The 27031-nt window shown below is 40.1% G+C and overlaps 1 protein-coding gene across 5 annotated transcripts in view; it reads left to right on the forward strand.

The window, feature by feature from the left end:
* The first annotated feature begins 4134 nt into the window (after positions 1 to 4134).
* Positions 4135 to 27031, forward strand: part of OSMR (oncostatin M receptor) — a 36236-nt gene continuing 13339 nt past the window's right edge. The window contains exons 1-8 of one of the 5 annotated variants that reach the window (XM_085326349.1): positions 4135 to 4328; positions 6679 to 6814; positions 13166 to 13257; positions 18736 to 18899; positions 21548 to 21707; positions 23298 to 23579; positions 24187 to 24316; positions 25575 to 25732. In XM_085326349.1, the coding sequence (XP_085182475.1) occupies positions 13191 to 13257; positions 18736 to 18899; positions 21548 to 21707; positions 23298 to 23579; positions 24187 to 24316; positions 25575 to 25732 (961 nt within the window). In that variant the 5' untranslated portion in view covers positions 4135 to 4328; positions 6679 to 6814; positions 13166 to 13190. Of the gene's footprint in view, positions 4329 to 5261; positions 5925 to 6678; positions 6815 to 12534; positions 12579 to 13165; positions 13258 to 14375; positions 14567 to 18735; positions 18900 to 21547; positions 21708 to 23297; positions 23580 to 24186; positions 24317 to 25574; positions 25733 to 27031 lie in introns of those variants that run through there. The other 4 variants (XM_085326348.1, XM_085326351.1, XM_085326352.1 and 1 more) reach the window with 4 other exon arrangements.

Below are 27031 nucleotides of genomic sequence, written 5' to 3' on the forward strand. Positions count from 1 at the left end.
TTTTTTAAAGCACTGAAATAATTGAGTTTGTTCAGCCTAGAGAAGGGTGAAGGGGTCATGTTGTTAGCCTTCAATACTTCAAAGGCTGCTGCAAAGAAGAAGAAAATAATTTGGTCTCTGTTAGTATGTAGGCAGAAAGCAGTGGGGTATAAAGAGCTCATAATGATTTTTGATTTACGCATTAGAAAACTTCCTACTGCTAAAGATAGGCTAGGTCCTAGTTAGAGATTGCCTTAGATGGCAGTGAAGTTTCTGGCCCCAGAGGTTTTAAGCCTGAGAATCAGGCTGTGGGTGTGATTCATCCCGCTTTAGGGCTGAAGAGGTCCTCTTGGCTCCTCCACGCTATATTTACTACTGTAAATATAAATGTACAACTGAAAGGACTTTAAGGCTTTTCAAACACGTTACTGGCTTTTAAAATGAGGTAACATCTGCAAAGGACTGTCCAGAAACTCAGGTGAGTGATAATTAACACCTCAAGACCATTTTCAAGTGGAATCAGCAGCTCCTGAATTACAGACCAATATTTCCACTTCTACTTTAAATGACATGCTAAAGGAGTCTTTCATTGCCCTAGTTATTGTGAAACTTTTATCTAGCCTGTTTCTCTCACTTTAAGTCAGTATCAGAAGTATATAATTTAAATAAAGCACTTCTAAAAATAAGTATGCAGAAAGTGACAAAACAAAAATGAAACTTCAAGCCTAACACTACCATCAGCAATCTCTCTTTTCAGCTAGCTAGTATGTTTTTTCACTCATTCATTTATTTATTAATGAATATATTCATGTGTTTATTTTGAAGTTAGAACTGAAATATCCTCCTGGGATTCATGACCATTAATGTTATACAGCATAGAAGCAAAAGCTAGAGACAACCTTTGGTCTAAATACTTACAAGGTAAACAAAAAATGCAAAATTATTACTTCCAGTTAATGAAGGAATACTGAGTCATGGAGATTATGCCATACAACTAGTTTGCTACTCTGTATCAGAACCCTAACCTAGCTCTTTTTCATTATTCAGTCAGCTTATTTTCTCTGTTTAGCCGAACATCAGCAAATAGAATTTGCAAATATGAAAAAAAAAAAGAGTATTTTTCCACAGACTTTTCTTTTTTATACCACACTCCTGCCCAAGTGAATTTTTAGTCAATAACTTTATACTGCCTGAAAGTATAGGCAAACAACATGGAACGATCCTAGCATGAATATTTATATCCACAGTCCCTGTTTGAGAGAAGACACAAGACAAAGATGCAAAACAAGGGGTTTCTTCATGCCCCCTGCAACATTTTGCTTATAAAAACATATCAGCCTGAACTACAAATATACTACTTATTTATCTGATGCATTTATTCTTCTAAATAGTGCTACAGTGTTTTGCTAATGTTATATTTTCTATGGACTTACCATTTAAAATCCAGTTTTGATGCATTGCCAGGTAAGGCTTTTTATGTAAGTGTCATAGGATGTTGTGGGTTTCCTGAAAGGTAATCATTTCAAAACTTGCCTTCCTAAGGCATAAGATCTAAACTCTTCACCTGCATGTTCCTGCTATTGAAACTTGCCTCTATTAGTATCTACAGAAAGCAAACAAAGACCACAAACATGACTAAATGAGCATAGTTAACAGGCATCCAACAGCCACAGCAACTTGCACAGTAGTTTCCATGCTCTGCATTTGGTTCTTCTAGGAATTTCTTCTGGAATTATTAGAAGACTCCTGGGAACTCTTTTAAGAATTTAAGGGTGCCTGCTACTGCTGGGAGAGGATCACTGCAGGAGGCCCTAACTTACAGCACTTAACTTCTAACGAGCTCTATCAGCTATTCCTGATCAAGGGATGCTTTAAGCTTTTGTCTCCAGCTGACTCCTGATTAGAAAGGGTCAAGCACAGCAGTTGCTAGGGAAACACCTAAATAAGTGCAGCTCCCAGWGTGCAGCCAACAGTGGTGGTAGTTTGTGCAGTAGGGTGCAGAGGAGTGGAAACTGTTGAGGGTAGTGTTTCTGTGTTTAGCAATCTGGTGCCATGCTACTGGATGCAGTCTCTAGCACCAGCTGGAGCAACTACCTCTGGCACATCAGAGAGCTTTACTCAAACTAAATTCCAAAGGGATGATGCAGCTCTCCAGGTCTCAGWCTGCAGGGAGTGCTCACCTGAAGCATCTGAACACTAACGAACACAGCATGGGAGAAAACAGAGGGCATTAGTGGTCTGTGTGCAACTGCAGGGCAATGATACTGCTGTTACTCAGCAGTGAAGAGACTTGCCAACAAGTTTTGGGCATCCCTGTTTAAGAGGGATGTTGAAAAACAGGAGAAGGTACAGCAGAGGAGTAGCAAGATTGGAAGAGCATTTAAACTAGAAGGAGGTAAGGGAATTGGTGCAACTTTGTAAAAGCAGAGGCTAAGGAACCATCTAACAGCAGCCTACAACTCCTTGAAAGACAGCTATAAACATGACAAATTCTTCTTAGTGGCAGATGGAAGAAGATAACACAAAGTAACAGTCAGAAGTTGTGCTTTTAGATGTTTAGACTGAAATTAGGAAAACTTTTTCACTAGGAAGGTAGTGCAGCATAAGAACAGGTCATCTAGGGAAGTTCTGAAATCGCCATTCCTGGAGATATACTCAAGGTTTACTAGAGAGGTGACATCCTGCTTTGATGGGAGGTTGTTTTTAGAGATCTATGACTTGAGTTTCCAGTAAAACCAAGCAATTAGATGACCCTTCACGTACACAGTCCCCTGGGTTCTGATGCAACAGTAGAGGTTCAGTACTACTGCCTCCAGATGAATATGTGGGCAAGGAGAAATGAGTAACTAGTGACCAACTATAAGAAGTTCAATTTAGGTGAATCATGTAACATGCACAAGATCTTTTTGGAAAAAATAAGAATAGAATTAATCCTCCAGAAGAAGGTTCCCAAGAATAATTATTCTTTTGCTACATATCATTTGACTCACTCCACATTTTCCAATTTCTTCAAGAGCAGTGGCAGAATCCCATTAATAAAGTAATTAATCATACAATGCTTAATCTTTATCTGAGTGCAGTTCATTCCAACATCATAGAAGGAATGTTCTATGGAAAAATRTTTAACCATGTCATTAAATATTGTTATCATTATGCATAAAGACATAAAGTCCAAACCAGGAAACCTTGATCTTTATATTTAGAGTATGCACCAGCTGTTCACTGCTAATATGGAAGGGGGTAACAACTAGAGCTCTGCAAGGTGGTATCTGAAGTCCTAGCTGTGGTCAATATTTTCTTGGATGTCCAAGAGAACGAAATGGAGAACGTGCTTATCACATTTTCAAGCAACACAAACCGGTAGAGCCTGCCCACATGTTGGATGATGGGTTAGAAAGTAAAAGCTTTTCACAAGAAAAGCTGACTGAGGTAGCAGAATATAATTCAAAAGAGGAAGTGCAAGATACCACAGCAACAGTAATACAGGCACAGGGAACACCCGGGCTAGACCACAGCTSAGAAGGATCAAGGTGCTAAAGCGGATCCCAAGAAAAGCGCAAGCCAACACGATGCTATCACAAAAAAGGCAAACTAAGCCGCAGGAGGTATGAAATGTAGCAATACAGYCTGTAAGGCTCGATGCTTCCTCCCAGCCTCCCCATCCTTCCGAGGAAAAGCAACCAAGCTTGAAGAACTGGAAACCACCAGAGGAGAGCAATGAGAACAGTGCCTGGATAACCCGCAGAAGTATCTGAGCTGCGCAGGAGAGGGACCAGAGACGAGAAGCAGCGGCCCGGGGCTGGGGGCGCTCCCTTCCCCGTGCGGCTCTGATCTCGCCAGGCGGGCGAGAGGGCGGCCAGGCTCCCCCCCGCCGCCCCGGCGTTTTCGGGGCGGAGAGCCTGAGCCGGGGGGCCGCGGGGTGCCGGGGCCGCTCCGCGGGGGTGCCGGGGCCTCCTCCGCACGGCGCACGCAGGGCGCCGCCGCCGCCCGCCCCCGGTGCCCGCCGAGGAGCCGCCGGGGACCACCCGGCCGCGACACATGCCGCGGGGTGCTCGGGGCCGAGGGGAGCGGGAAAGGCCCGCTGGCGGCAGCACTTCCCACGCGTCGCGCCGCCCTCCCTCCTCGCTCCGCTGCGCCAGCGCGGGTCCAGCCCCGGCCGGRGCGGCCGCGCCGCCGCCCTCTCCTCAGCGGGCGCCTTCGCGAGGGGGCGGCGGCGGCGGCGCCGGAGGGAGGGAGCCGGGAACGGGCTGCCCTTCCCGGAGCCGGGAGGAAACGCCTGAGGCGCTGCTCAGCGCGGCTGCCGCCCGCCGAGGGCGAGGGCGAGGCGCGGCGCGGGGCGGCCGCCGCAGGTGAGCTCGGCCGGTCTCTCCCTCTCGCGCCGTTTGCTCCTCTCTTTGCCGGCCGGGACAACCGCGGCCGCCGCCGGGCGCCCTGTCCCCGCCCGGAGGAAAAGCTCCCTCCGCCGCCTCGACACCCGCCTCGGCCGCTGCTGCTCCGCGGCCTTCGCCGCGCGCGCTGCCGCCGCCGCTCCACGCGCGGTGGAGGGAGCTGCTCTGGCCTGAGCCGAAAGCGCGGAGGTTCCCGCGCCGCGGGTGGGGGGGTCCGTGCCCGCCGCCGCCCGCCCCGCGCTGGGAGCGGCGTCGCGTCGCGGTGCTGGGGGCGCGCGTGGAGCGGCGGCGGCGGCCTGCGGCCCGGCCCCGCGCGGAGCGGAGCGGAGCGGAGCGGGAGGGCCGCTCCCGCCTGCTTGAGCGCGGCCGAAACCCGCCGCGCGGTCTCGGAAGCGTCGGGGTAAGCGAGAAGGCGTCGGGAATTCCAGTGCGGCTGCTGTACGCCCTGCGGTCTGGCGGGTTTGGGGGCGCAGGCTTTCCACGTCTCGTTTGTTACCCAAATCCTGCGTGCGTGGAGCGCCCGCTACCCCGCAGAGCAAACCGGCCCCGAACTGCACTGGAACCTGACCGCGCCTTAAAAAAGTGGTAAAATTATTCTCTGTCCTGGTGTGAGTTCCTGCAATGTTGTGTGATTACTTGTTTATAGTTGTCAGCCTTTGCTTTTTTTTGGGGGGGGGGGAGGGCAGGAGTAGCTGCTCTCAGTTTGTTGAGCACTTTACATTTTTTAGATCTCATTTTTTTTCTCTATTTAATTGCCTTTTTGTTTGTATTGAAGCTTTCATGGGACCATAAAATACGTAATGTTTTCCTGTTTTGGCAAAACTCATTAGGAAACCAGTCACATGCATTAAAAGAGCTTTCTGTTTTTCCAAAAAAACAGGAGATGCAGCTGTCCTTAAGTGATCAAATAATTATAAGCCTATCAGACCTTAATTATATTCTATATGCAGCTTTTTCACCCTGTTTTCACCTGTTGCTCATCCATTAGATCACAAAGATTCATTAGGTCCTTTCAGTGTCTTACACACAGGCATAGTTCCAGTAAATAAACTAAGGTTAATTGAAACCGTCTTTAAAATGGCCTGGGAGAAAAAGCATTGCATRTGAGGACTAAATGAAGGGGTCATCCATTTTTGAATTTGGCATCTCAGCTATTTATTTTCTCAGAATTCAAAACTGTTACAAAACATTTTTGGATAAACAGTGTGACACACACTTTGAAAAGGGATCTCTTTGGTAGGATGCTCTGGCAGATGCTGCTTTACCAAAACTSTGTTTCAGATGATTTCAGGTGTCAGATGGCTTGATGCTGCCCCTTGTTTCAAGGGGGAATAAAGGCACATTTGGACGTTGGTTTGCAACTGAAGATGTCGTATGGGGAATTGTAAGWGTGTGGAAAGCAGAAGCACACCTCCATGCAGCGGTCTGGGCATTCTGGTTCATTTTAGGCACTTCATCTCTCCATGTAAGAGGAATAAACGTCTCCAGAAGATGAGTTAGCCCACCTCTGATCTAGGGGTGCCTCTTTCTCTGTAATCGCTATGAAAGGAATTTATGGTAATTGAGCTTCAAAACCTGATACATCAGTTGTGTTAGAGACTTAGTACTACATGGTCTCAATTTGAATTGCAGTTCCTATCCTCACTCTGTCTGCCTGTAAAGCAGAGGGAATGAGAACTCCAGATGAAAAATGTGATACAAATCTGAAGTTATGTTGTTATTGCATGTGCCTCACTGACAGCTAGTCTTCTTCCATATCTAGTTTAGGGAAAATTTGTCCAGTTGATAGTGCTTATGATTTGGCGTCCYTATCTAATATACTGTAGTACTCTCCTTTAAATGAATAAAGTGTTTTCTGGATCTTAGAACGTGAAGAAATTTATTTTCCCAGACTGTGTATGAGCTCTGGTTCATTTGAGGATGTGGGTTGTAGCCGGCAGCTGTTTTTAATAAGCAGAGCAAAGGGCTGAAAGTTGTACAGAGCCTGGTTTGGAATGTGCAGCTCTAAGGAGATGAATAAGGGCAGAGCTCTCTGGCACTGGATGATGGTAGGTGCTCATAGCTGGAGCTTCCTTGCCGTAGGTGCGGGCCTTCTGGAGTCGTAGGCTTCTTGCTCCAGGGTACTGCAGCAGTGTGCACACCTCAGTAGCTCCAGCTCCAAGCCAGTGACTCCTGAATATTGAAAGAATGATCCTGAAAGAGGTTTAAATGGAATTTTGGTGCTTTTGAAGACAGGTTTGACAAAATATTTATCTTAGGCATATTTGCCAGATGAATAATGGGAATTTGTTTTCCCCCTTCTTGTCCACAGAATCACAGCAGTATTGGACTGGATGGGACTTCATCTAAGCCAGCCTTTTGCGCTGAAGCAGAACCACCTTACCTAAGGGTGTTTGTTTGAACTGTTCTAAAGCTGTCTACTGAAAGAGATTTCGTCTCCTGCTGTGGTAATGGTTCTTGTACTGTCTCTGCTTCCCGAYTGATTATTCTTAAACTGTTGCTTCTCTGAACAATTCATGTTGCTGCTGAGTGTTATTGAAGTTACTGCTAGCGCTGTCTCTCTCAAAAGAAAAAAAAGAAAAAGGTTCTGCCCTGTTGATACCTCTGTCAGTATTGGTTAATTCCAAGTTTGGCTGTGGAGCCCTTAATCCAATTGTATCAATCTTATCACACCTCAGGTTACATGGCCAGAGGAATTTTTCCCGTTAGTAGAATGATGAGTAGGATGTATATCCATGAGTGGAAAATCAATTAGTGGTACAGGCTAGGGACTGACAAGACATCTATTTACTTTCTTCCCCCACAGATGYTGAAATGTTAGAAGGAGGGAGAGATTTTTTTTTTTTCCTGCCAAATCATCCTTTGCTTATGGCTTGGGATTATACCTYGTTTCATAGATCATTTCACAGTGTATCCCAATTATCAGATTATTCACAGGAGAAGTTAGAACTGGAACTACTGCTGCTGATGCCATTAAAGAATAAAAACTAGGGAAGTAAATTGTTTCTTTTTGAAGCAAAGCTGTTAAAGAAAGTCAGAGGGGTCTGACTTGATTTGCCTCTGATTCCCTTGTTTAAGATTGAAAATGTATTGCAATATACCCTAATACAGAAAGTCATAGTTACCACTTTTGCCTTGTGTGTCTTAGATCCTCTGGGTAACCTGTGGTCTAGCCTTCCTATATTAAAACTCCAAAACCCTAGAAACAACAATAATTTGTGTGTATTTTAGGGGGCTGAATTCAACTTTAGTTTTCCGGTAGGCTTGGTAAGCTAAATTTGGTGCTATGTTGCTAAAATTTCATCTGTAATTCAATTGCAGATATTTGTCCAGGTTTTCTTTTGGCTTCCAGCCATCTGCTAGGCCTGGTAGTTTCTACCTGAGAGCATTCATATGATTTTCTCTTCCCACAACTCTCACTGTGCTGAGTGAAAGCCCATTAGATCACCAATAGCAGTAATCTAAGAATCTCCTTTGCTGCCATAGCWGGGGGGTCAGAAATTGTAGAAGGAAGACCAACAGAAAAAACTTGTATAAGAAAAGTACAGGCAAAACAGGGTACATATGTTAGTACTTCCTGTGTAAGGATTTTTCTTTTTTTTTGTTTAGTTTTGAGAACAAAAATGTTTTAGAACTTTGTTCTGCATTTTAGTCAAAGATACTATCTGCAGATTTACTTTTTTGCCAGTATAATTTAAACATATATTCATCACTATACATACAAAATCAGAAATTTGAAGAAATACTTTATTTTTTATACAAAAAATGAAACACATGAAAGTGGTGTTCATTTTTAAAAGAAAGAACAGATTCAGCTTCRTTCTTAGTGTAAAGAGGCTGTACATGATAAACTCCAGCAGTAGATCTTAGTGTGGTTTCCTCTGCGTGTACTTTAAGCCTGCTTTACATCATCAGAGTATTTTACTTTGAGTGTAAATACTAAAGTGGGCTTGATTATAGCACCATTGTATTGAGTTACTCATTAAGTTGTAATGGAACTTTCATGAAACTTAACAGAACTCATATACGAAAACTAGTGTCCATTCAAAATATCTGGATGTTAGYGACTTTATATAGCACAGAATAATAATTATGTAGGCACAGAATAAGATGACAGAGAGCAGCCTCTCAACARAATTATAGGATGATTCTGTGATTCTCTTGCAAGACTGCTCATCATCATTTTTTCACAAGGTTCTTGAGATTAGGGGAGGTCCCCAATAACTGGAAATAGCAAACATTGAACCCATCGTTATAAAAGGAGACGAAAGAAAAAATGGGAAACTATGATCTTGTCCGCCTCCTCTCAGTCCCTGGRAAGATTATTGATCAAGTTCTCCTGAAAGCCATTTCCAGGCACATGAAGAAYGAGAATGTGTTTAGGAACAGATAGCATGGATTTACCAAGGGCAAATAGTGTGTGACCAACATGATTGCTTTCTAGGTTGAAATGGCAGACCTTGCAAACAAGGGGAGAACAGTGGATGTTAATCATCTTTCATAGCATTATTGTAGCCAAATTAAGGCAACATAGACTGCATGGGTAGACTATAAGGTTGGGGAGAAAACGTCTGAACCATTAGGCTTAAAAGGAGAGATCAACACATCAAAGTCTGTTGAATGGACAGTTAGGGTGGTGTTTGCTGGGGGTCAATGCCTTGGACCAGTGCTGTTTATCATCCTCATTAACACCTTGGGTGGTAGAATGGAGTACATSTTCATCAAGCTTGTGGATGACACCAAATTAATGAGAGCAGTTGATAATGCTGGCAGGAAGGGGTACCATTYAGAGGGACCTCAACAAGCTGGAGTAATTGGGCTTATGAAGTTCAGCAAAGAYAAATGCAAAATCCTGYTGGGTGGAGTAATCCCACACAATCCTGCACTCCGATAACTGAGAGTAGTTGCCCTGCAAAGAAGGAYCTGTTGAATTGAATCAGTAGTGTGCTCTTGAGGCAGTGAAGGCTAACCAGGTACTGAGCTGTGGTAGCATGAGCATAGCCAGCAGGTCAAGGTGAGTGATTATTCTCTTTTACGTGGCACTCATGAGGCCACATCTAGGTTACTGTGTCCAGTTTTGGGCTCCTAGTTCAAGGAAGATTGACAGACTAAAGTGAGTCCATCAGAGAGACACCAAGAGGGTTTGGAGGCTGAAGCACATGGAGGAGGAGTAGCAGAGGGAGCTAAGTTTGCCTCACCTAACTAATGARAAGTTACAAAGAAGATAGAGCTATGCTTCTGGCAGAGGTGTACAGCAAAGGACAAGAGGAAATGGGCACGAATTGTAGCAAGGAAAATTCAGCTCAGATATACGGAAACAGACCTTTACAATGAGGGTGGTTAAGCACTGAAGCAAGTTGCCAAGAGAGGTTGTGAAATTTCCATCTTTGGAGATYTTCAAAACTTGTYTGGACAAACTGYTCTGTGATTCTGTAATAGATTAGAGAAATGCTGTTGCAACATTATTTTGATGAACAAAGTAACTAGAAAGGAAAGTATTCAGGTTGTAGGTCTGCTGTCCATMCTGAAAATCACTAGCATGAGAGCTTCTTGATCTTATCTGCAACTCAGGGCAACAAAGTAYGCTGGTATTCCAGGCTGGAGCATGGTGACAAAACATTCCTTCTCATAGGCCTAAAAGAAGTTAGCAACAATTCATCCTCAGACAAAGAACTATGGTGCACTAGTGTRGTATTTTTTGAAGAACATAGCTTAATCTCTTTTCAGATTGGCAGATAAATAACCAAACAATTCAGCAAAACAGAGCTGTGATTGTCTTTTTTTTGTGGCATTTGATAGTTACTCACAGTTTCTCAGAGGTAGTTGTGGATCGGTTCCAGGATGATTAAGTATCTGGATGCTTGAAAACATTGCCTGACTTCCTGTCTTCAATTCTTTTGTTGTTCAATCAATCTTACTTTTGACAGGGATTTAGTTAATCTAATACCACCTTGCTTTTCTTTAAATGAAGTTGACTATGTATTTGATACAATTGTTGTGATTCTCTTTTAATCTTTTTAACCAAGACACAGATTTTAAATGATTGCTTTATAAAARTACTTAATAATTGACATTACAGAATAAGTGCTTGATATGGGTTGGTAATAATTATGATATGTGGTTAGTTTGTTAGCCATAGTCAGAAGTTTCTGCGTAAAAATATTACTTGTATATTAAGGACTATTTTTTTTTCTCTAATAACATTTTATTTATTTAAATATAAATATATTTCATATTCACTTTGTTAGAGAATTCCAAAGCATTTCCTGTAATTAGATAGCTATAATTGCACATGCATATTATCACAATTTATTATACAGCATTACACTAGATTATTAACGTACTGAATAGCAACAAGCATTGTAGCTGCCTTCAAAATATGTTTATATTATGATGGATGGATAGTTATTATATTACATTGCCCTTTTAGAATGTGCAGTATTTGCAATATGCAGCAATAAAAATGAGTTAGGTTGTGTCATTAATGAAATGATAGTGTAAATGGTTGGAGAAAGGCAGTTAAATTAGACAATAATTGTGATAAAGTAGTTGTGAAAGCCTTTCTAGAGCAGAGAGAGATTGGGATTTGTTTTCATAAATGAGGAGTATTTAAAGAAATAGCCTAATATGTCATGACTTCCTCAATAATTTAAAATTGGATTAATGTTGGTTTTGTGATACGTGACAAATAGGTGAAATAGCTTTGTGTCCAACTCTAAAATTGTTTACAAAATCAGGAGTCCTGTAAGGCCATGTTTTCTTCATGCTCATAAAATTAAATTGAGAGTTCTGCCACTAAAACTAACTGAACTTCCCCTGTACTGAATTGGTTGTAGTGCAAAGAATCAGCTCTGCTGACATTAAAGGAAGTTTCGTTTTCATTTTTTTTTTCTGCAAAGGGACATGTGAAATTTGGTTTTGTATCTCTATAATATATACTATAATATAGCATASTATAATAATAACGTACTGAAGAGATATCAGAAGTTTTAACATAATCTGCTTTGGAAGGACTTCCTTCTGTATCATTTACTTACCATTCGTTACCATATAACAAAGGGCCAATTCTGTTGTGTTCATTTCAGACAAAACATATATGAAATGATTTCCCCTCTTAGATACTAAATTTGATCAGCTAATAAAAAAGTATAAACTTTTTATGTAAAAAGAAGCAAATTTTCCCTTAGGTGGTTCTTGCAACAGAATTCATGYGAGTTAGATCTAGATTCCCAGAAATATTTAAGATTCTTCATTCATATTGATTATAGTGTTTAAATACTTCTGAGGATATCGGTATAAGGGCCAGAAAGACGGCAGAAGCCTATATATTACGCAAAGCAATGCTCATCTTTTAAATATGGGGGCCTCTGCATGAAAAATATGTGCTCAGTACAGGAAAGTTAGGTCATGCTGAAGCAAGGTTGCTTGTTGGGAGCAGTGAGTCCTGGATTGCAGTACTGTGTCAAGGACTCTTCTGAATTTAGCATTCAACAATCATCTTTACAGATTGGCAGAAAATGGTTGAAATCTTTTCTTTGGAGCCCTCAGAGAAACTCAGAGCTTTCTGAAAACTCAGTGGATCAAAGGCAGGGTCATTAAACTTAAGTATCTTCAGTTCTGAGGTATTAAATTGGAGGATTTTTTTTTTCTGGGAAGAAATTTTGGAGTGAATTCCTGGCCTCTCTGAAATCAATAGATGTTCTGTCCTTGGCTTTAACGAGGACAGAAGGTCACCCTAGTTATCTCTTTTACRCACTTCCTGCTTCCATTATCTCCTCTGTAGATGTCATGGAAGCAGTGGTAGAAGATGCTCTTTATCAGTACTCTACACAGCTCCAGAAATGGGAAATGTGGAAACTGAAAGTTGAAGATAGCTGTGTTTGTGTGCTTTTGTTGCTGTCATTTGGACTCCCTTACCCTCTCTGCCTGTGAGCTTTAACCATACTACTGCTGAATGTTTCATGGCTGATAATAACCATCCCAGCCTTTCATGACTTCTGTACGTCGTCCTTCTACRCAGGGGAATTTGCAAGTGATTTATGTCTTACAAGATCTGACCGTCAGTCCCTCAGGACTGAACTGTGCAAGCCAAACAGAGTTTCAGCCCGTTGAAGTGGGAGACTACAGGCTGCAGAAAGGTTGCAAGACGGGGCTCTTCARTGCTTGAGAAGACAATCTTTCTAGGAATGGAAGTCGATTAGACTTTGATAGGTGCGTTTCAACTCCAACCCAACTGGAACCCTCCATGCARTGTCTTGCTGCTGCCTGAAGACCATGCTCATCGCTAAGGTTCACAGGGCTCTTCAGCCTGGCTCCTCTTGGGTGGAGCTGAATTGTGTGCTGGAAAGCACAAGGCCTTTGGCAASTTTGATACTACTTTTTCAGTGCTAGAGTAAATCTCTTCCTACTTGTGCAGGAAGAAAGCCAAGAATATGTCAAGACAACCTTAGCTTTAATATTCCCTGGAAATATGCAAAGGGAAAGCTTTAAGGATCTTCAGTGCTTTATTTATGTAGATTAAATTGAACCTAGAGTTTGGCATCTTTTTTTCCTATACTGAAAGCAAGTCCTAAAACCAAGAATTTTTTTTAATTCGGTATCTTTCTGTGTCCATTTTTCCTGAATTTCACATAAATTACCTATTCTTTTCTTTTCTTCTTTTTTTTTTTTTTTTTTTTTTTTTTTTTTTTTTTTTTTTTTTTTTTTTTTTTTAATACAGTAATAATATCTGAACTATTGTCTGGCATGAATTTCTCCTAAAACAAACAAACAAACAGAAATGCCTTTTCTCTTGATAGGTTTTGTGCAGGAAAAGGTGAATGCATGATGAATCACTTCGTGTTTCTGGCAGTACTTTTCCTCTTGAGGAATGCATCATACTCGCATCAAGGTAAATGTTTGAATGTCTGTTTTTTTTCTTTTGGTAACTCTCAAAGAGAGTTCCGTGCTTTATCAAATTATTCTCTTTGGTAAGGTGATGAAGCAACTTGGAAAATTACTTTTTGTAATCTCGTAGGGAAAAGTTGCTTGTTTAATCAATAGCTTGCAATGCTATGAAGTCAGAATGCATTTTTTTGTTTTCTCTTCGTCTTATATATTTTTATCTATACTTTTAAAAATATTTTATTCCCTCTGATAACTTTATGCTTTTCTACATCTTTCCTATACTTTCTTTTTCCTGTTTGCCTCATCTATGTAAACTTCAGCTTTTCTGTTGGCTCTTTTCTGGGTGTGCCACCAAATCTCAGGACCAGATTTTTATTTTTTGTAACTTAGCTACATATCAAATAGAAGGAAAAAAAGCACCTCTGCATATTCCTAGAGAACAAAGTTGAAGATAAGGGTAACTTTCCAGCAATTCTGCACACTTGCTACTGGTAATAGATGTGACCACCTTTAAGAAGGCAGAATTTACGAAGGTATAGTCTGCATTATAGAAGTTGTACTGCCTTAATTAAGAAGGTGAATGATGGAGAAGGATATTGTTTGTTTGTTTGAATGTACTTGGTATCATACAGAAGGGGCAATATATGTATTTTGAACTTTTTTGCCTCTTTCGTCTCTTCATCCTTGAAATTCATGTGTTTGCTCTCCATTCATTCAAGGAGCCAGTTCCTCAGTTTTGACACTCTATTACCAATATCCCTAAAATGTCAAAACTTTGTAATACAGGCAAGTCCAAACAGTTACTGCATTACAGTAACTAAGTCACTGGTTTTCATGTGCAGTTGTTCAGGAATAAAATTACTCTGTGTTGTTAATCATAAAGCTATTTTAGTTTGAATTAATTTTCAAGACAAAGCAAGTCTGAAGATGCCTTGATTGTTTAACTTTCCTAGGAGCTGAAGTTATAATTATAACCATGAATGCTACAAACATTTCTACATGTGTATATTATACTACAAAAGTCTTTAATTCCCAATTTTAAACTCAGTGATTTTCAGAGTCTTGGCCTCTAGAAGAATCCTTAGTTATGCTGTTTCTTTTATTTTTTTTGGTACTGACCAGTGATCTGGACTCTGTTATGCCAGGCTCTGCAGAAAATAAAGTTGAGAAAAGAGCATGAGAGAAGAGGCATCATTGCAAGAGACATGGCAGTGACACCTGCAGGTAGAATTGCCCAGAGTAGWAGAAGAAAAGGGGATCAGGAAAATTTGGAAGATAAGCAGAAGCTTCTTTTAATGATGCACCCCGAAGGAGTGAGTAGGGATGTGAGGGAACTGTGCAATATTTAGTAGTTTTAGAATCTTTTACAAATAACCTGTAGTTTCATTAGCTAATAGTCAATCTAACATGCAGTAACTTTTTCTGCTTGTTTTTATGATATCTTACATTCTTTAATATAGTTTCATGACGGCACTGTAAAATAGACAGGAGCTCTTACTCTACTTTTCTCTGGCTGTGTTTCTAAATGCAAGCAAATTTGACCTCTGTGTTGTGCAATTTGTTACTCAGTTTTAATCGTGCTCAGAGTGTATTTGCTGGAAGGAAGTGCTGAGCCACTTACTGTGGCAAGACAGAGGCTTGGGCTTTTCCCTGCAGTGAGGAAAGACAGTCTGTTTCTGTCTCAGGCTCAGGAAATTTGCCATGAAGGAGATCATCGCGAATTATTTTAAGAGGTATCAGGCCTGCCTGGTGTGAGGATTTGGACTCGGTGAGGGAAGGAGGATCTCTCTGAATACAGAGAGTCAGTTATACCTAAAGCATAATTTGTTTCTGTTAGTGGGGAGAAGAGTTGCRTTTTGCAAGTCTAGCTTATTTGAATGGACAGATTGCACAAGTCTGTTAGCTTTGAGTTGCACAGCCTACCCACCTTATCACAGCATACACACCAATTTGAGTTCTTTGGCAGGAAAAAAAAAACTGTCATAAAAGAGCCATGATTTAGTTCTGTATGAAGCAACCAGAACAGTTTTGTTAAAACTTGGATTTATAAACCTTATTAAAGAACAGCTGTAAGATAGCATATTTTTCTCTTTGACAAGCCTGTTATATCAGTAGCATACTTGGTTTAAAGGTTAAGTCTGGAAAATTACATAGATCTTACTCAAACTGTTGTCCAAATCACTTTATCATATATTTAGGCTTGCCCATTGCTAGCCTCTCAGAGCTACTGGGCATCTGGGAGTTCTGGCTTTGGAGTTCTGTAAAGGAGCTTTTAAAAATCTGGCTTTCATACACAAACCTAGCTACAAGTAGGTGCTCAGCCTTAGCCTCCCAAGGTTAGCTAATAAGTTCAGTTGTTAAGGTTATGGATTGAATTTCTGGATAGCTGGAAGCCCTGCAAGCTCCTTTTTTTTTTTTTTTTTTTTTTTTTTTAAAAATTGGGAAGCAAAAAACACAAAATGTAGAATATGGCACGCAGGTACTATGCTAGTACTGTACTGGTCAGCCAAATCCTCCATATTTCAGTTTGGAAGACTTGTTTATTTGTGTTAACATGCTAAAGGCATGTTCAGTGGGAATATCATGAAATCATACCGGCTGTTGTCATCTCATGTCGTGATTTGGCTTAACGATAAACGTGTTGTAGACAGTTTCTTCCTTACAGTGTATATAGGTGTGGAGCCCTCTTGGGCATTTTCTCGCAAATCTCACAAAGCAGATAAGAGATTTAACACAATTTTGCAATGTCTTGGGTTCCAAGAATATCTAAAATGTGTCCTTTCATTAGTCTTTATGTTCTTACTGCTCCTGGATAATGAAGGATCCCGGAAGGCAACATTTTCTTATTTTCTGTATGCTAGATCTGTCTGTGAGCTTTGGGCTCATTCTGTGAGGGAACTAAACCGTTTTCCTTAAGGTGAGTATACGAAAGGCCTTGGGAGTGGTAAAGAAAAGGAGAGTCACAGAACATTTGCTCAAGAGCAGCCTGTCTTCCTATGTAGCCACAGTAAAGGTTTCTGCAGATCAGGTGGCTTTTCTTTCCAAGTGTGTGTGTTATGTTTCCCTGAGAGCTACTTTGTGCCTCTGATTTTCAAGAGGGACTTACTGGGTCCTTTCCTTTAAATTTGTTTCTTTGTGCTAGGCTCATCTATTTTGCCCCAGTTGGTTCAGCATTGCAGAGGGAAAACACAAGAATAATAAGTTCCCAGAGCGTGAGGTCAGCTGCATTTTTATACACAAAATGAGATCCCTTCATAGGCTTGGTTGCATAGTGCTTCAGATAACAGGGTGATGCATAGTGCTTCAGATAACAGGGTGATGCAGGTACAGGTAAGGCTGACCAGAAAATGAACAGCTAAGACTATGTACTGAAGAAGAACAGCTTTACAGTTGATGCCTTAGCATATGTGGGATTTTAACAGTCAAACACCATCTTTACATTTATTACCAAGACTGTCACTAGCAGACTAGTACCTGATAAAGCCTTGCACAGCARTGAGATATCTCAAGCACTAAAACCTGGTTATCTTGTTTGATGGCGAAAGTCTGTAGAATATGGGAGATTGTGTCTCGTCATATGTTCCCAAAATACCATAAGATCCTTTCCTTCCACAGTTAATTCTATGTCTCACTTCATTGCTTGGATTGTTCTAGCTCCCTGCCTACTCAGTCCTTGGCAGCAGAGCTAACAATAGTTTTGTTTTCCAGTAAGACCTAAAATTGCTGCTCTTTCATCATTTAGGCAAGTGAAGTTCATTCCCAGGCCTTCCACTTTATTTATATGATACCAGATATGAACTAGTTGTTGTAGTTGCTAGGTTTCCCCAAGGTAGTGTAAAACTGAGGGCCAGTATTTTTCAATCCTTGCTGTTCCAAAACGACTGTTTAGCAGCATCTTTTTTTTAAGACCGCGTCATAAACAGGGCCAAACAGGAAATTTTACTCTGCATATGAAACATCTTTGAATTTTCTTTACAGAGACACTAATTCTCTCAGATCCTGCTGTCATATATTCACAAATGTTTATCTTTCTCCAATAATTAAGTATTAAGGCTGATGTCAGAATTGATAGAAGAGGAAGATGTGTGTGTGTGTATACTTCCTCCTCCAAGACTTTCTAGGATACAAGCAACAGTTTCTGAGAGCCAGTGCCTGAAGAATGAATCTTGATTYCTTCTTCCAAGCATGTCTGAAAAACGCTTTTACAGGATGGAAATAGATTCCTCTATATTGAAAACATGTGGTTTTCATTTTACTTTGTCTTTTAGTACCTTTCAAAATAGAATGAACTTTTAAAAGTACAGTTTGTAGATTTTCTAAAAGATAAAAAATTACTGGAAGAAAGTTAACTAAGTGATGAAAGGAACTACTAATAAATTGTTAGCTGTGGTGCAACAGATGTTTTCTTCCATTTATTCTTTAATTATAGTCTAGATTTGTTCGAACAACTTGTATGAACAACTCAGTGGTTTCGATATCTGTATTCTCATAATTATTAAACTTACTTGTAAAGTATTCCTTGCTTCTCCTGACTGATCAGAGATTGTGCTTCTCCTGAGCCTTTCATTTCCTACAGCTAGCGCGAAGATTCGCACRCAGGGAATGCAAGCACTGCAGCTGCTGTCAACATATGTTCTCAGAACATGCCCAATCCTAATAATGACTAGATTTCCTGAATGCTTGTGTTCCTGCCGTTAACATTATCTAGGTGTCTTGGATCATTGTTAGGGCAGTGGTGAAGCCCATGTGTGAGAAATGACGGGAGGTGGAAGTTTATAAAAAGGAGCTGGCTGAGGTGTCTCAAACCAGGCTGGATGAGGACTGTGACTGCAGGAAGTGGGAAAGCCCAGAATGAGTTCTGTTGTTAAAACGTACAGCTACTTCTGTGTTTCCTTTACTGTGTTCTGGGAAAAAAGATCTTTGCTTTTGATATAAACTGTGTGGGCCTTTTTTCTTTCTTTCTTTTTTTTTTTTCTTCTGAACTGGCTGATGTGGACCCTATCTTATTTCTAAGCACTGATTTTTTGGATCTGTCTTATCAGTATAGTAAACATAGTGTGTATGCTCAAAAGCATCTGCACCCTGTATAACCTTGGAAAGGTGCACAATCACAGTGAGCTTTGGGAAGGTACTTATCAATGGCTTAATTTCAGTTTTGCTTATGATAATAGGACTAGAGAGTTTTTCCTGTAGAGTTTGGGGTGTGGTTTTTCTTTTCTTCTTCTTTTTCTTTTTCTTTTCTTTTCTTTTTTAATTTTCAGAACACTCCTTTGCTACCATCTCTATTGGACTGTGAGGGAGTTGCTATCAGAGATGAGAGCAGGGTCTGGTATGTTATACTGCTTGCTCCACTGCCTTGACTAATGACTCTCGTGAGAAAACTGTCATGGAAATTTTGGTCTCTTGTCGCTTACATGCACTTGAAGGATTGAAGCATACAAACCATTAATTAAAGACTTCTGTGTCTTTTTTGTGCTTCTAGAACCCCTTGTGTTTCCAATTATGTACCTCAGTGTTTCCAAAGATTTAACTCTTCAACGTCTGCTGGTGGAATGGGATGTTGGCAAGTCAGCTCATGATGCTGAACTGTCAATGTCTTTTGAAATACAAGTCAATCGAACAGAAGAAAATATGATTGTGTGGACAGTAAGTGTATTTAAACCAAAAAAGGGTATTTTAGATGTCTGCAATAGGAATGAATCTGAAGGAAAATCAAATGCTCAGATGCATATATAGGTTGCTCTGTTATTTGTGCTTACCATTTATAACATTGTACTGTACTGTACTGTAAATACTTCTGKATTTCACTAGGTGCCACACTTGGCCTAATGTTATGTCCAGTTTGTTAAAACAAAACATTGGCTCAGATGAGGAAGTCATTTTTGCCTGTGCACAAAAAGTCATTTAGCCTTTCATATCCTTGTTCAGCTACTGTGGTGGGCAGACTTAGGAGATCTGATTTTAAAGGCATCCATTCCCCTTTGAAGGTGCAGATTCCCTGAGGAGCCTCCCAGAAGAATACCTTCTTTGCTCCTAATTCAGGCAACTAGTTATCTTTTTGTAGCATGATTACCCCCCTTCACTAGTGACTAATTGAGCATAAGTAATGTGTTGCTGCAACTCTTCTCATCTTAGGAACCAAAGCGTCTCAATGTAAGCCAGACTCTGTAAGGCCTTTGCTGGGCCCTGCTAGAAATCACCTTATATCCAGTGCTTACAGTTAGGGAAGAAGGTAGTGATGTCTCTTCTGGGAAGTCCTAGCCTGCCTTATCACCTGAACCAGACAAATTTTCTCAGGAGGTGCAGATATGATTGCTCAAATCATTACAGCTTAAGCCTGCTCCTATTTTTTTTTTACCATGCTGTGACTTTACTGTGAGAACTGCTGTATCACAAGAAGTTTTTTCTCTCCTTTGGATGTTTTGGGAATTAAATTCAGGTTTTAGGGACATATAGCTTTTTATGAGTCATCTGCTAGTCTAACTGGAAGAATATTAAATACATATAAAACTGAAAARCTGTTATAACTCATTTAAAGCTGCTATTTGTTAGGAGGGTTATAAAGCAGAGAAGGGCTTTTTTCCTGAAACCAAGAGTCGAGAAAATAAGATGGACACTGTTAAAAGAGTCGTAAGAGTCATAACTTACTGCTGATCAGCCAATCAATAATGTTTTGTCTCTCTGATTTTGAAGAACCACAACTTTGCTACAAAAGAGCTGTATGTAATTCAAGATTTTGGCCATCTTGATACACGGGGTAGGATTTTTAATACCTCATAAATAGGTTGAACCCTGAAATTGCAAAAAGGGGTCATATAGCTCCAAACAATCAAATGATTGTTCAGAGTAATCTTTCAACAAAATCTCTTAACTTGCAGGAAGAAGGAAAGAACTATACAAGTCCAAGGACATAGTCTGTACTGGTATTCATAATAAAAATGACAAGGAAAAAAAATAGGATATTTTGGATGTCACCACCACACAAGAATGCATTTGTTTCTGTGTTATTCTGAAGAATGTGCATCAGTAAGGAAACTCTGAATCTGCTCACACCAAAGCATGTACAGTGTATATAACTTTAAAAAAAGTTATATGTTAAAAGTAGCAGCTCAGTTTCTCAGTGCTATAATTCAGAAGTTAAATTGTAAAATGATTGCAGAGTGTCCGTCAGAATAATGCTATTACAAAAGTGCAGGTGTTGCTGATGGAAAGCAGTAGTGGAAAGCAGTGCTATAGTTGTCAGTATTAGCCAGAGCTCATTGGAACATCCCTGATCTCTATGCTGAGAATCTGGCACTGTTGCTTTTAGAAGTACTAAAATACTTGCTCTGTTCTGAAATGTATTTTTAACTACAGGCCATTAATAGAAGTTTTGAGCCCTTTCTTCCTGCTTCTTATGAGCTGTCATACTAGGGAAGATTCGCACCTGGTGTACCTCTTCCTCCATAACTCTTTGTGTGACTGCTTGGTGCCCTTGTTAGTGAGTTGCAGGGCTGAGTATTAGTACAGCCCGTTGAAGGCCCAGGTAGGCCTGAGCAGGGACATGCTGACAGGAATTTGCAAGGTATTTTCTTAAGGAGCAGCAGAACATACAATTTTTTTGCTGCTTGAGTTTATATAATTTGATATAAAAATGTTACCCAAATTATGGAGCATTTTGCACTCATGATTTTTCAGTTCCATTTTATACTTCAGGCTATCCTTTTCCTTGAATATTTCTTTTCATATTTCTGGCATGTGCGTATTACAACAGTGAATCATTTCAGGGAAACCGGCAGGTACTTTCCTCCTGTGCTTGTCACTGGTGGTAGTRCTGTCTGTAGCCTCTGTGAACTACAGTGAAATAGTATATGTGTAATTCCTTGGTCATTGAAAATGCTTGCTGTAATCTGGAACCAGAGCTATGTAAACCAGAGCTTTAGACAAGGTGCACCTCCAGACAGCAGCATGGATATGCACACTGCTGTAACAGCAGGCACAAGTAACTTGCTGAAAGTCTCTGAAAGCAAGTCCGGTTCTTGAGAAGCAGGGCCTGACTCACAGTTAGGCTGTTATCATCAAGTAGTCTCGCCAACATCTCAGTCGCTACGTTACTGCTAGTACAGATTTGTAAGCAGTTACTTAGACCTCTGAGAATATGAGATCCCTTGTGGATTTCAAAGGCTGATGTTTTCAAAAGCATTTTCCTCCTTTGAGCCTGCTTGCTTTCTCTTGGTGTTTGATTGTAATTCCAAAGTAAGTATCTACACATTGCTGTGATTTWAATACTCTGCCTGACTGGCCTTTGTTTATAGGAGTTTCATAATGTCACACTTGACAAATCAGGAAAGCCTCTTCATTGGAGCTGGGATTCAGATTTGCCTTTGGAGTGTATGTCACACTCGGTGAGGATCAGGAGTAAAGCAGAAACATCAAAAATCTGGAGTCAGTGGAGTCTGTGGGAGACAGTCCTGGGTAAGCAAAATAAGACTTTGCAATATTGTTTTTATTTTTTCCAGTTTACTTTTTCTAGATCTTAATTTGGTGATGATTTTAATGGTAGTGACCAATTCAAGACAGAGAACACCAAATCAGTAATTTGTTTTGGACCATTTCATCTCTAAGCACYAACTCCTTTCTGCTGACAGTAACAATAACACTTCAACTGTTGTCTTGATTTGTAGACTGTTGTCCTCAGAGAGTAGGTGAAAAGCTCTAAAGCTTTTCTTGTTCACACATGAAAACAGTGCAGTACATTGAGTGGTACGGGAACTTAGATTTGAGCAGACCTTTTTGTGGTCTGTGGAGTCACTTTTTATCCCACAGTGAAATCTGGAAATCTAAAGGCTGCTTTGGCCTGCTCACTTGACTTAAGCTTTTGCCGAAGGCAGGAGCCTTGGCTTTAGCTTAGGTTATCACTGGGTCAGGTTGAGGGAAGAGGAGAGGAAGTGCACAGCTGTGGCTGCATCATGTGATGTTTGAATGTTTCTTTTGTCTTGGGATCATAGCTCTGCTTAGTATTAAAGAAGCAGAGAGGAGCAGGAAATCAGCTTCTTATGTCACTTGGAATGAACTCCTGTGAGTTATATGAGAGCATACAGGGGGTGGATTAAAAATGTAATCAAATAATACAGCAAGAAACAGATTACCACGTCTTACTGGAACAAATTGTTTTCCAGGGAATTTAAGTCATTTAAATATATAACTGTGCTTCAGCAGAAAAATGATTAAGCTTTTGTAACAGAACACTATCCTTGTTTGGATCAGAAACAGTTTGAGGTCGTAAAAGAAGCACRGGTCTGTATACTTGGATTGAGGCCCATAAATTGCCCTTTTCCCTCACCTTGTAAATGGGAGATGGGATGCAAGACTCCTCTTCTGGTCTGACTGACTTCAATTCTGGACATTTTATTTTTTAATACTGTTTCCTTGTCACAAACTAATCCCACATTAAGACCTGATTCAAAGCTCTCTGAAAGGTAATTAATCCAGACTTCATCAAGTTCTTCAGACTGTGTTTTATCTCTAACCTGTCCAAAAGCCTATGAATTTCTTAAGTGCCACTATTTTTTACATCCAGGAGAGGTTCCAACATTAAAAAACTGATAAAAATCTCATTTCAGTCTGAGTTTCTCGATTCATGCAGTGTTGACGTCTCTTAGCTGAGCTCTGCATACCTTCAGAACATAACATATTTCCAGTCCTTTGCTCAAAACCTGCAAGAGCAGGCATTTTGGCTGTAAGTGTCAGASTGTTCAGAAGTGCAGGAGGCAGTATTCATCTGTAAGGACTGTTCTGGAACACACACACTTTGTTTCCCCAAAGCAAAAAGCAGTGAGCCAGATTTAGGCCTCCTTCAGATAGTTTGTTGARCTGCACTGTATGTGAATGGATTTAACACAAACTTAGGTCTCATTACACATCTAATTGATCTCTGCATGGAGAAGAAAACTGTATGAAAATATGAGGATAATATAACACGAGCGGATGGTTGTATAAATGCTGTTATGTATTCAGATTGAAATCTCACCTTGAGCAGATCTTTTCTTTTGTATTAATTTGCAGGCCTGGACACTTCAAATAGCAGTGGACCACAAATCTTTCCAGATGAAAAAGTTGTAGAGGAAGGCTTTGACATCAGTCTTTGCTGCATTGGAAGGAAAGGTCTAATCATTAAGAAATTCTTTTTATATCCAGCTGTTCATAATTACAGTCGCACAAACACTCAGATTGGACTGCTCACTGTTAAAAATGTGGCACATCAAGAAGTGCCTCACATTACAGTGTACTGTCAAGAGTCTTGCGAAGAAGACGAATGTTACAATCAAGCAGTTTTCTTTGTTGGTAGTAAGTGAATGCTTTAGTTCAGTTCTCTTTTCCGGTTGCTATTAAGTCAAGAATGACTCGGGAGAGGGAGGAGGGGAAACAAAAAAACTTGCTGTAAGTTGTCACTGTCCTGTTATATCTAGCTGATCTCTGCTGAATGTCTGACTTCAGCTCTGTAAACGCATGTGCATGTAGAAAACATTACAGAATAGAACTTACCTTTTTAAACGTGTTCRGATTCATTTGGTGACTTGATCGCATGACAAGAGAATGATTTAGTAAATATATTTGTTCAGGAGTCCAGCTTAATTGTCTGAATGCATATAGTAAAACTCCACATAGCCCCCACCTTCCAAGTAGGGGAGTAAGCTTTATGTGTAGACAGATTAATTAATATATTAATTAAAAAAAAATGCTTCTCTACAGAAGTGTTTGGAATGTAATTARCTTATGGTGTAGTTCTGATTTCCTCTATGGAACAGTCATTGAATAAGTACAATTGAAATAATACCTGTAGTAAAGCAGGCTTTGTACACATTGATTATTTGTAGTTTTTTAATATAGTGAGAATRTTGATGATTGGGCTTAATTGCCATGCTGTTGGCTTTTTCTTTTTCTCCCTGAAAAGAACCACCTGATATACCTACTGACTTTTCCTGCCAGACTCAAGACATGAAAATGATAATATGTWCTTGGAGCCAAGGAGGAGACACCTATCTCTATGGAAATCATTCAACAAGATACACTTTGTTCGAAGAGCAAGTCTTCTCATAGTTATTAACTCTGGCCTGGGCTGTACAGAACAATAGTCAAGTTCTTTCTGTTCTTTAAAATCTGTGGAAATGTTTTTTTTTATTTATGTTGTAATTAGCTGCCTACCTCTTTCCAGCTTGTTGATCAGTTTTTTTAACAAAGGTTGAGCAGTGCAGAACTGCTCTTAGTTAGGCTGGCCCATCAGACCACCTTCTGCTTGATACAGGGTGTTATAACACTTCTTCTTGGTCAGTTTGTTTGGGTATCTTTAGCTAGTCATGAATACACTCTGCAAGCAGGATAGGTGTAACTTAAAAGTATAAAGTAATTATAACACAAAAACTAAGATTAAATAAGCTCTTAGGCTAAGTATTCATATGTTCACACCCCTTAACACTGATGATGGCACTCTTGACTCAAACTGATGATTCCCATTTAGCTTGACTAGCTTCCCTGGTTCTTTACCTCTAGGATTTTATAACTTTCCATGCTAGTGTTTTCCTCCTTGAATCCTTGAGCTACCAACAATCCCATCTCAACAATCATTCTTCTCTCTGTGATTTAACCTTTTCTTATCTCTCTGCAGACTTTCTCACAGCTCTTTCTCAGCAGCTGGGTCAAGGTTATGCAGCTGTGGCATATCAGAGATGAGCCTTGACTCCTTGCTACACAGGCAGCTAAACCCTTATGAGAGAAGTGAGACCTTGCATCAGGGACTGTAAAGAAAAGGTGTTAAAGGGGAACTCATAAAACAGGGCAGAAGCCTCATATCATCATAACAAACTTCTGTTAGAAGGTCTCAGCAAAAGACAGGTCATGATTGCATAGTACCTTCATGGTCTCTGCATCATTCACTTCCATTAAAATATTATGATGGCAATGAAAAGAAAGAAAAAGATACACTGAAATGACTGTTTTATTTAAAASCTTAACTGTAGTGATGTGAATGGTTTAATTCATGGCGTATCAAGTCCCTAATTTAGAAAGCTAAAAACCCATGATGAAATCCTTGGTACATTTAGCTGCATCCCAAAAGGATAAGAAGTAAGACTTTCTTCTAATWGTAAGAATACCTACATTCATCCTACTTTGGGCTGGGGGAAAGAACTGAGTGGCCTCTCATAGTCCCCCTCAGCTTTATTTTCCATTTATTTTCCATTATACTATATTCTAGTTGGGCATCAGCAATTTCAACATMTATCTTGATTCTACATTTGGAAAAATATATTTTTTTTTCTCCCCCTCCCCCTCTTCTTTTAAAAGGTTTTCCCAAAACTTGGTTCCATGCACAGTAAGTTGTTCTGAGCAGTGCTCATGTTCTTGGGATATAAACCAGCAGAGGGTCTATAATGTCACACTGACTGTTGAAAACCCGCTGGGAAAGAAAACTGCCGTGGATGTTTTTGATGTAACTCACAGAAGTAAGACCTTTTCTATTTCTTTGTTGAAGGCTCTGTCCTCTTGCTTATCTTAATATTTGGTTGTGGATTTAAGTATAGAAGTCATTTATTTATTTATTTATTGCCTTCTCACTTTCTATTAGTTATCTTTCCCTGTGCTTTAGTTATCTTCTGTCTCTTCAGTTTCAGTTTTGCAAAGTTCTGCTAATGGAAGAAAACAGCTTCATTCCAAAGGTCAAATTTAGTTAATGAAATGAGCCCTTCTGGTTTCAAAATCTGTCACTTTGCTGAAGATGGTTCATAAGATGGTTGTGGGAAGCAACAATCCAAAGACACAAAATTTTTATTCAAGAAAAATATCTGTGTAGGAAACTTGGGAATTTATTCTTTTCTCCAGAATATTATTATTRCTTATTACTGATGTTACTGTCTTTCCAAAGTAAAATAGAGATGCTTGTTTTGAAAAGAAGGTAAATAAAATGAGTAATACCTCTCCAAATGAGATGTGATTCAGAAAGCAGCTATTGTCAGGAGAGAGGGGAAGGTTCTAACCTGTCTCGGTGCATAGCTAATGTGGAACAGTAACATCTGCTCTGCYACAGTAAGAGACAAGGAATATTGAAGCATCAGTGAAATAAAACAAGTTACTCTGTAAGCGGCAACTAATGCTTGTAGTTCCTTTTWTTTCCCCTGTCAGTTTGTGTCCTTTATCACAGAGGCTCCAGGTTCCACAAGTTCCCTATGATCTTCCTCCACCTCAAAACACRTCTTTCCAGCGTCTCCAGCAGTATTTCCAGTTCTCCTTGTGTCCTCTGGCCCCATCACATCCACCTCACAATGTTTCCAAAGTCTTTCTGCACCTTTACCTGTTTGAGGAGGTCAGAGGAAGCATGTTCATGGCTTTAGTTGTGAAGCTGATGAGCTGATGGAYGGAGAATCTGTGGTGTATCTCTTGGGTTCTGGCAGCACTTTCTTCATCAGAGTGTCATTAGGTGCTGTTATTCAATTTGGCTTGAAGTGGTCTATGAGTTCTAAAAGTTGATAGTTCTGATTCCTTTGGAGAGGAAGAAATGGAGTAAGAAGAAAGCAGGAGAGTAAACTGACAGGTTGTAGTAATACAATATAATATTATAAATTTAATTTATATGGAGAATAAGGCTAAAATAGACTACATTCAGTGTGTAGTCAGTTAAGTACATTAAAGTTCTACAACATTTTTTTTATCCAGACCTGATGATTGTTACAAGTTAAAGAAATGATGTACAATATTTATGATAGATTAACCTTTYAAACAGTGATTGCAGCAAAGTCCTTTGTTTT

This window comes from Rhea americana, unplaced genomic scaffold (assembly GCF_003343005.1).
Source record: "Rhea americana isolate MKP2758 unplaced genomic scaffold, rheAme1 scaffold_13, whole genome shotgun sequence".
In the NCBI taxonomy this organism is placed as follows: Eukaryota; Metazoa; Chordata; class Aves; order Rheiformes; family Rheidae; genus Rhea; species Rhea americana.